At 46.0% G+C, this 9,662-nt stretch overlaps 2 protein-coding genes across 2 annotated transcripts; one reads left to right on the top strand and one right to left on the bottom strand.

The window, feature by feature from the left end:
* LOC131888052 (CCR4-NOT transcription complex subunit 10-like) lies at window positions 1-2,484 on the top strand (the record flags this gene model as incomplete). Its single annotated transcript, XM_059236831.1, is given in 4 exon segments — window positions 1-407; window positions 481-581; window positions 656-1,003; window positions 1,082-2,484. Coding segments are annotated over 4 exon segments (2,058 nt in total). The 3' UTR covers window positions 2,357-2,484.
* On the bottom strand, window positions 2,467-7,824 carry LOC131888054 (THO complex subunit 1-like). The gene is made up of 11 exons (XM_059236832.1): window positions 7,638-7,824; window positions 7,469-7,557; window positions 6,319-6,446; window positions 6,067-6,246; window positions 5,312-5,522; window positions 5,119-5,224; window positions 4,816-5,045; window positions 4,531-4,736; window positions 4,222-4,465; window positions 2,707-3,149; window positions 2,467-2,622 (listed from the first exon to the last, which is right to left on the bottom strand). The coding sequence occupies exons 1-11, from the start codon at window positions 7,683-7,685 to the stop codon at window positions 2,486-2,488; spliced, it is 2,022 nt and encodes a 673-aa protein (XP_059092815.1). The 5' UTR covers window positions 7,686-7,824; the 3' UTR covers window positions 2,467-2,485.
* Window positions 7,825-9,662: the final 1,838 nt, after the last annotated feature.

Raw genomic sequence — 9,662 nt, forward strand, 5'->3', positions numbered from 1 at the left:
GGCCAAGGAGGACATAGGCAACATTTGGTCTAAGCACGCCGGTCAGCTCAGTTGAGTCAGCTGACCGTCAGTTATGGCTAGTGGTGTGGAAGATGCGCCGGTGGACGCCCTGGGCGCGGGGGATGGGCCTGAAGAGACGGCGGCGGCCGAAGCCGCAGCGGCCGCTGCGTACGCTGCCCTGACCACTTTGCGCTCCTCGCCACTAGCTCGGCGCGCTCTCGAGGAAATGAGTAGCGGAGAGTGGCAAGCGGCGGTTGAGAGCCTGAAACGATTGGCGGCCGAGGCCACCATGGAAGACCCGTGTTTGTTGCTCAATTGGTGTGTGGCTAAGTTTAGGGCCGGCCTGCTCACCTTGCCCACCTTCTACCAGACCCTGATCAACTTGTATCAATCGGTTTGTAAATCGGGTAAGGACACCATGAGTCAGTCATGTTTGCGGCGCAGCGTTGAACATTAATTGGAGGGTTGGCTTGATTTTAGCGGATTATGAAGTGAGCGACCATGTGCCGTTGTTGTATAACTTGGCTTGGGCCGCCCTTCATGTGCGGAAGCCTTATTTGGCCTATCGACTCTTGGATCAGGTAAGTGGGCCGGACCTTCTTGATTGGGGCCCAAGGTTTCTGTAGGTTGACCTGTCGAATGTTTTGCCCTTTAGATATTTCGTTGTATGCGCGAGAGCTCGCCCGCCACGCCCACCAAACTCCAGGAGGAACAACTGAATAAAAATGTGGTCCCACTACTATTGATCGTGCTGCAGATGTGTCGCATTCCCAGTTTGATCCAAAACATCCTGGCTCAAATTCCTGAACCGGATTCTCCTGTTCGTAGCAAACTGGCGCCTTTGGCTTTGGAATCTCATCATCGAATGCTAGCCAAGGCCTCAGCTTTGGTCTTCACACGCCAGAACAAGACCTTCAAACGAGATCTGAAACCCAATTGCATCGAGAGCGGGCCCAATGCCGATAGCTTTGAATTCCTCAGAGCCAATATTGAATATCTTCGGGTGAGGCACTCTTCTTGGATAACCGGTTCACGGGTAAACGGATTCTGATTGTCTCTCTTCTTTCGGTGCAAATTTTAGGGCAATCAAAGAAAGGCTCAGAAGTTGTTATCCAACATCGAATCGAAAGGACCCCTCTCACCACGGCTTTTGCCGGTCTTCCAAAACAATATGGGCTGTGTCTACCTCATGAACGGGAATCCGTGCTCGGCCGCTTTGGCCTTCCGCAATGCTTACACCACACTCACCAATGACTTGCCGCAGATCGAAAAAGAGTTCCCTCACGATTCCCTGCTCGTGGACAAACGCCTGGAGATCCTCTACAATTGGGGCCTGTCTTGTCTTTTCCGTGGTGACTATGGGCGGGCCATGAGCAGTTTTAAGGCAACTGCGCCGGTCATGGACAAGAGTCCTCACTACCATCTGCGAGTGGCCGAGTGTATTATTGCTGCTAATGCTCCGCGTTCATCTCACTTTGAAATGATGAAAGGCCGTGGTGGGGGTCATCCGGCTTTGGAACGCCCGGAATGGGAGGAGCCCCTAGTAGATCGAGGGGTCAACCTGAATGTCCTGGGTCCAATGTTCCACGAGACTTTTATCTTGGAAAATGTTCCCGGATCTGAGGGTCATGCTCAAAAGAAGGAATTGGAAGTAAGCTATCCACAATTCAATTGGAACTATGCTGAAGCCCGTGCCAATTTGTACGAGGCCATGGCTTGTCTGGACGACTATCAATCGTCGCCAGTGAAGTCGGTCTTCAAGGGCGGACCCATCACCTCTCGCCATCAAATCCTCCGGGCTCATATTCTGGCCAAGCAGTGCTACGTGGACTTGCAATTGGAAGATCCCTACAACTGTCTTGATCGAGCCAATCAGTTATTCGAATTGTCCTCGGCCTTGTCCCCGGCCTTGAAGACGGTTGGGCGGCTATATCTGGCTCAAAGTAAGGCCATGATGGGGAACCTCGATGGTGCCTTCGCCGATCTTGAGCCGGAAAAGGCCATGCGCGAAGTCGTGAAAAGTGACGACGACAACCCATCCGACAAGGACAAGGTGGCAGCCCAATCCGAGGTCGGACCTTTGAAGGTCATGTTCGAATACAATTTGATGGTCGCCTGGCTACGAAAGGAAGACTTTGCCAAGGCCGAGACCTTGATCGACCGTCATCTTCATTGGAAGGCCAAAAACAGCCATAAAGTGCAGTTGTTAGGCCCGCAGTGGGTCATGGCCAAGGCCTTTGTCTTGTTAAAGCAAGGCCAAAAGGCCAAATGTCGGGAGTTCATCTTCAAACATTGTAACGTCTCGTCGAGCTTGTTGTGTTGCGAACTTGCCGCTGCCAACAACGCCAAGAAGTGAACCTGAATCCAGCCAGCCAGCAGGCCGGCCACATAATAATAACAACAACAACAACAACCACAACAACAAAAAGGTTGATTAAATGAATGAATGAACGGTCATTTGAGGAATACATTGGGACAAACGTGTTTATTCTGCTTTAGTGAACAAGATTCCCTCGGCCAATGGCTTCATTTTCAAACCCTCTAGGATGTAGATCATTTCGTCCACCGTGGCTCCTTCAGCCTCAATTTCGATCCATTGCTTGAACAACTTCAGGCATCGATCTGAAACAAGAGGTTTTCCAAAGGTATCACGAACTGAGATAGAGTCTCTTGTCTCTCACGCTTGGTCAAATCCGTTCCACGTACCTTTGTCTTCGCCGTCCTCTTGACCGATCTTGGCCACGGCCTCATCAGCCACGCCCAACTTGGGGGCCATCTTCTTCCAGTACTTGCCCACTTTGACCGCTAGTTTCTCCAACATTGTCTCGGTACAAAGGTCGGGCCCCACTTTGCCCCCGGTTCCGTTATTCTCGTCGTCATCGTCGCCAGTGACGCCTTTGGAGTCGTTGGGCGGATCGACCTCGTCCGCACGTTTGGTCAGTGGGTTGGGAGCAACTGCATTGGGATTGTCTTTGAGGTTGGCCGTTGAGGGTGCGCCATTCGATTGAGATCCGCCCATTTTGCCCAGCATCTGCTGGAGGTAGTCGGGGAGCCTAGCGATTGGATTGTTGCCGTGGGTGAAGAAATGCGGACTCTTCTTGGCCAACAAACGGAGGGCACGCCAACCCCAGGATCCGTCATTCACTTTCCTGGAAAGAGCGAACGAACGTGCGCCATTCCCTTATCTGATTTGTCCATAAGCGAAAAACGCCTTTCTAACAAAGGGCCTCTTCGTTGACTGATCTGATTATGATTTCATCGAGTTAGGTTTCGCTAACTGGATTAGACAGTCTGATTCAATGCTTTGCCCAGAAATGTTTTTCATTCCATAGAACAGACGATTGTATAAGATGCAGTGCTCTGTCTGTGCTGAACATTGATTTTTGTAACAGGAATCGAATGGTAGGGATATGTATTGTACAATATCTTTGAAGCACTGACATATGGACGGAGACGCCAGCTGGGTTCGAGAATTAACCTATCGGAATCGAGTCATTATCTGAATTGCTATAGGCTGGATGGATTCCTGGAACCGGTCGTCTCGTCTCCTCTCGTCTCACACGTCTGACCAAAAAGCCTTATCAAGTAGTGAGAGAAATACGCAAATCCATCTGAACTGTCTTCTACCTGGCAAAATCCATAAGAAGTAATTTTGACGTGATTGATTTTTTGAATTCTGGCTCAAATCTAACGCTCACAAGGCTACTAGTTAAAAATATCTGTTTGGATATTTCTGTTACACTTTAAAAAGGCTTTTGTGAGCTTCTGTGGCAGAGAAGGGTTATGCTGATCATCGAAGATTCCACCTAAAGTTACGTATCTAGAATAAATTACAATTCGATCGAACGGCTGGCTCAAAAGAGAGTCGCTGCATCATTGTGAGAAGAATGAACTGCCCTCTTGAAGCAATCATTCATTGGTCTCATAGGTACTTGGCTTTGAGAGGGCATTACTTTTAATTCAATGATTCGATTGATCTGATTTTGTAAATGCATCATAGCAGTATCAAGGGACCTTGCTCACTTAAAAAAAGTATTCAATTCATTGACTCGAATATTAGTGTCCTCGTTCAAAATCGTCAAGTTCATGACTGATCACACCTTTTCCGTGACAATAAATCTTCAAAGGATTGAGCTACTATGAGTCACTTTTTCTTGCACTATCTCCTACTAAATACGAGAACATCAGTTCCATCCATTGACCATCGTTACTCGATCTTACTTGTAATCCTCTTCCACCTGATTCTCGGGCTTCAGTTGCTCCAAGGCCTCCTCGAAGTACTCCTCCAGACCCGGGAGGAAGTCCCTCTCCGAAGCAGCACAAGCATCCAAATTGTCGGGATAGAGATTCCACAGATCAGTCAGGTTCTTGTTGCCCATGATAAAACGCTTGGCCGCAGTCGCTTGGCAAATCTCGCGTCCCAATTGCCGTTTCCTGTGGGGTCGCTTGAGGCCACCATTGGATTCTGCACAAGACATAACTGCAATCATCATTCTAACAAAGGCCAGTGAGTGAGCTTCTTGGACTTACGGCCGTTTTCCTTGGTGGTGTCCTCGCGAAACGATTTGCAGCCTTCGTTTTTCCAAGCATTCCACTGCTTGCCTCTGTTCAGGATGTGTTGAATGGATTTGGCGAAGGCGTGTCCTTCTGGGGGCGTTTCGCGCATCAACGTGTAGATCCGGGACGTGGAGTTCTGAACCCAACGCGTTTGCTCATCACTCAGAACATCCGTATCACTGAGAAAATGGGCAAGTTATGGTTTAGGATGCTTCAAACATCACCTTCATCTCTTGCTTGAGGTACTATAGAGTTCACCTTTTGAATTTGACCGTGGATTGGAGGTATTGGAACAAGATCAGGAATTGGATGAGGATGTAGCGACGGAAGTTCGAGTCGCTCAATTGGAGTTGAAGCAGGTTTTGATTGGTCAAATACTTGGCGAAATACTGTTCATCCACTTTATCGATGGCGTTCTCGTGCTTCCTCTTCCCGGACACGGCATCCAATTTGAAGCTTTGAAACGTGCTCAACACGTCGTTGGCATACTAAGCAATCAACCATAAATGAGGTCCCAAAAAATCAACGAGTCATTCATTGGGTGTTGTCCAAACCACTTACTGTTGAAAAGGTTTTCCATTTGAGCTTTTCATAGCATTGGATTGGATTGCGGAAAAAGTCCTGGAGTTGCCAGAACTTGCGGTAGAGCGCGTAATCGATGTTCAAACTGCAAGAAAGCATGAATATTCATAGACAGCCCTAAATTAGCCCACAACCAACAACCAGCGTATCCTTTCCCCGGTTCCAATCTTACTTCTTCCCATCCTCTTCAATGACCACGGAATCTTCTCGCCGAGCATCGAACTCTTCCGAGCTTTCGCTGAAAACGGTCACGTTGTCGAGGTTGAATTCCGAGATCACATTCAGTCCGGAGCGATCTGAGAACGGGAAGAACTTGGCCAGAAACACCAGGATCCGCCCACAAAATGCCGTATTCTGGGTTCGCGAGAGACGCCTCAGCATGTCTAGTACACAAAACAAAAGCCAAAAAAATTAAAAGCCCAAGAGCCGTTTAATAGTTCGAATAAATCAGGATTTAAGTCAGACTTGGATAAGTTTTTGACTAAAATTCCGGATCAACCTTATATTCAAGGATTAGCCAGATCAGCCAACTCCAATTCGTTGGTCGATCAAATAATATATATAAATAAAAGTCAAGTAAAATAAATAATCTTCTCGTCTTGAACTGCTGGGATTCCAATCCCGGTAGCGGTAAGGAAGTCCGCAAAAAATAAATAAATAAAAAGGAAAGTGTCCTCAAACTGCAACAACAATTTGATATTCATGTACTCTTCTTTTTATAACAAAATAATTTTTCAGTAGTTCAGTTGTAAGGCAAAGATAGGGCATGAAAAATGGTACTTCAAAGCCCAACGAACCATCATTTTCGACATTTTTGTTGGCAATTGGGTCAAGTTCTAATCAATCAACGTTTATCTACGCCGTTCAAAAACTCTATTGGATCTGCTACATCTTAGCTTTTGGCGAGAAGTTGACCCCCGTGCTTACCGTTGCAAATCCGCAAGAGGTTGTTCTTGATCACGGGAAAGAATCGCGCCTCCCGCCAAATCTTGACATTATCCTCGACACAACCAAAGAGGGCGTGGCAATGCTCCAAGGTGAGCAAGTCAAACACATCGGAGAGCACCACAATGGGAACGGTGGGCGCACACAAATCCAAACGCGCCGCTGAAATGAATCACCCGCCCGGGGACTCGGTACAAATCAAGGGTAACAGTTCATCCCCTTGAGCTTACTTACCCACTATGGCCAAATCCACCAATTTCTGGCATTGGCTCAAATCCGGCTCGGATGCGGGATTGATCACGTGTTGAGTGAGCGTCTGTCGGAAGGCCGAATCCAAACACATCCGCTTCAGCTCACCATCCCTACCCAAGAAGGTATTCATGTATTAGTATGCATCCTGGAAAGTCTGGAGGCCAGGGATCCTCTTCGAGGCCAGAACGGCCACATTGAGATAGTAATTTGTTCGATTCATGGGTTGGTCAATAAAAGGAATACAGTTACTTTGGTGCAAAAGTAGTCATTCGTTACACAACATATTACTCGAAAAAACTTGTAATGGTGTTACTCGTTACAATTACTTTTACTGACAACATATTACTCGAAAAAACTTGTAATGGTGTTACTCGTTACAATTACTTTTACTGAACTTTTAGATCACCAATACTTTATAGTTTACCCCATCCAGACCATTCTTCAGGCTTAATGCCTTGAGGAGTCGACATTGGGAAAATGTCGCAAAAGTCATGATGGAAAAACAGAAGTAGTCCTTTTTGAAGGCGGTAAATCTACTTTGTAAGAGGTGTATCTCTTAAGTGAAGTGAAGTGAGGAGAAGGAGGCTTTGGAAATCTGATGCATCCTATTCAAGCACTGAATCAGATCTTCAGTCTAAAGGAACTTGATAGAGAAGATGTAAACCATAAAGTAGCAAATGGAATTTCAGGTTAAAAGTCAACAACACCCTCAGAGTAGTTAAGAGCCAGCACAATTTTCAGCCCTGGCTTTCTTTGATCAAAATGTGCTGGATGGAATTAGCAAAAAAATGGCAATTTCTCTTGAGCCTGAAGGTTCCTCAGCAGTCACGAGCTAAACGAAAAATTGAACTCCATTCTGGATGCTGAAAAAGGAACGAGTAACGAGTAATTCTTGTAGATCTTGGGTCGTTACAATGACACAATTTTAAAATGTAACGGATCTACTTTTTCCTTTTTCGAATGAAAGGCACGAATCACTATCATTTCTTGACTAATGCCCTGGAGTTGGCGCCCTCATATTTGGAATGCGCGGGGTTTGAGGCTTATTTATCATCATCATCATCATCATCATCATCATCATCGTGTCAGGTTCAACAAACGGATAACATCTCTCTAATGTCACTACTCTCACCCTTGGATTTTGTCGTGGCCGGCCTTGAGTTGGGCTTCAGACTCGGCCGTGGATGGCGTGGACTGACTTAAGGCCGTCACCAGAAGCGTCTGGAAATAAAAAGCATCTCCAAATTAGTCATGATTGAAGGGCCCCAGTGAACATGGGTCGGTCGATCCGGATTTCCGACCTGAAACTGCTTGGTGAGAGCCGCAGATTGGGATGGAATGGGCGCCATATTACGGCACACACTATTACGGACCAGGAGTCTGAGACGCGTGGCCCGATTGTAGATCCCGGATCCCTAGGGTGGTGGTTGGGTTGAGGGCTTCTCTGTCGGTGGGACGACCAGTCTCGACCCCAAATAAGGAATCTGTGGGAGAAGCACAACAATTATTGCTCAAACGGACTTTCCGAGTCGGATTTTGATACTTTAGTTGCGTGATTACAAAAACGTGGGATTATCTAGGATGGGGGGTTTGGATTGGTTTTGATGCACACCCTGGCAGTTTTCATGAACTTTGTTACTTTCAATATAACAAGACCAAGCTAAACCAGCTACAGGGTAAAAGGAACCGAGGGGTCAATAACTCGTTCCATGGTTAAGGACAAGTTATTTGGTTTGAAGCTGAAGACAACATGTTCTGTTTCATACATGTGTACACACACTACAGCCATACTATAAAGCCCTGTGGACATATGAAAAATGTTCCCAATGCAAAGGTTTTTAGGTATGTTTGCTCATGTAGCAATGATCAATGATTTTTGATAAGCTACAACACTATTCTAAGTTTGTGAAGAGGCATTCTTATCTGCAATCACAGCAACACCAGATTCAAACTAGGTAACTTTAAATAGAAATATTAGAAAGTGGCTCAACAACTGGCATGTGAAACGTTTGAAGTACGTTAAAGGGTGCCTGAAGGGTATCTAAAGCCGTATTTGACACGTAGAATCAGAGAATATTATGTAAATGCGTTTGGTTTGGATCTGGGGCCCAGGTAAACTCATTGTTTTGGAAAGGAATTAAAATAAAATTGCTACGGTTCAATCCATTCCTATCTAAACAAAAACGAGACGTATGTACGGCAAGGGTAAAAAAGTCCATGATCTTCTATGGATGAATCATGGTGTTGCACGTTGAGGATGGCAGTGATGATTCTGTAACGCAACGCTCCAAATTGATAATCACGCAACTAAAGTACCAAAATCCGACTCTGAAAGTCCGTTTGACTTCAAAACAACAACAAAAGACAAAGCGGGCTTCCCATCTCTTAGTTATTGGCTCGGTTTTCCTCTGGTTTTCCTCTGGTCTATCCTACCCCATCCATCTATTCTCTCATCCTTAGAAAGGCTGTCTGGATTGACTCAATTCCGTCCTCACTCGACCATTAATTTTCGTACCCTTGGAATCTATTCTGGGTTGTTTGGCATTTGTATTGCTGCGGTTATTATTATTCGTTGATCATGGGTCGACGTAAATCGAAGAGGACAGCCGGTCCCAAACGGAAAAACTTGGAGGCCTTGGACGTGCTCTTCAATTGTCCATTCTGCAACCACGAACGGTCGTGTGAGGTCAAAATGGAGAAGACAAAAAACACGGGACGCATTCAGTGCAACATCTGTCTCGAAGACTTTCAAGTGAGTGAAGAAAATTTCGCCCGGAGTACCAAATATGGCTCGCCTTGTGGATTCATTGAATACGACCCGTTTACAGTTGGACCCCATTTTGGGTGCCGAACCCACTAACCGGTTCAATTCAAACGTGTCACCCGAAAAAGTGGCAGACCAGGGCGAAGCAGAATGAGGGCATTTTCAGTTCAAAGCTTAAAGACCAGGAAAGCCATTGTGGACGTTGCTTGTAATAGAGGTTTTCAAGATAGTTTCATCACTGCTAGGAAGCTAGTACCATCTACCGTTCAAAAAAATATTTTCTTGCAGAGTAGCTGGTTCAGACAATTGGTCAAGCTTCTAACGAAATTGGTAGATCTTACTATTCAGCGTGGTCGGGATTACGCTTATTCGCCAATGATGTCATTTCAAAAGGAATAAATTATGCCAAAAGGCAAGTTGGCTTTACAAAAATGAGAGAGCACTGCGTTTGTTGAGCTTGCCCAGCTGCCTGTACACATTGGATCTGGAGCTGAAATGTTATAAAACTCCCAGCCTGACAGTTGAAATTGCAGGCCTAAATCACTGATAAATTATAAATTAT

The sequence above is a fragment of the Tigriopus californicus genome, chromosome 10 (assembly GCF_007210705.1).
Source record: "Tigriopus californicus strain San Diego chromosome 10, Tcal_SD_v2.1, whole genome shotgun sequence".
NCBI lineage: Eukaryota > Metazoa > Arthropoda > Copepoda > Harpacticoida > Harpacticidae > Tigriopus > Tigriopus californicus.

Excerpts from the sequence above, each read along its gene's own strand:
- LOC131888054 (XM_059236832.1), bottom strand. The coding sequence starts at position 7,685 with ATGGCGCCCATTCCATCCCAATCTGCGGCTCTCACCAAGCAGTTTCAG. Across the intron at positions 7,558-7,637 it reads CTCTCACCAAGCAGTTTCAG|ACGCTTCTGGTGACGGCCTT; the intron begins GTCGGAAATCCG and ends TTTTATTTCCAG. Across the intron at positions 6,247-6,318 it reads GGTGGATTTGGCCATAGTGG|CGGCGCGTTTGGATTTGTGT; the intron begins GTAAGTAAGCTC and ends GATTCATTTCAG.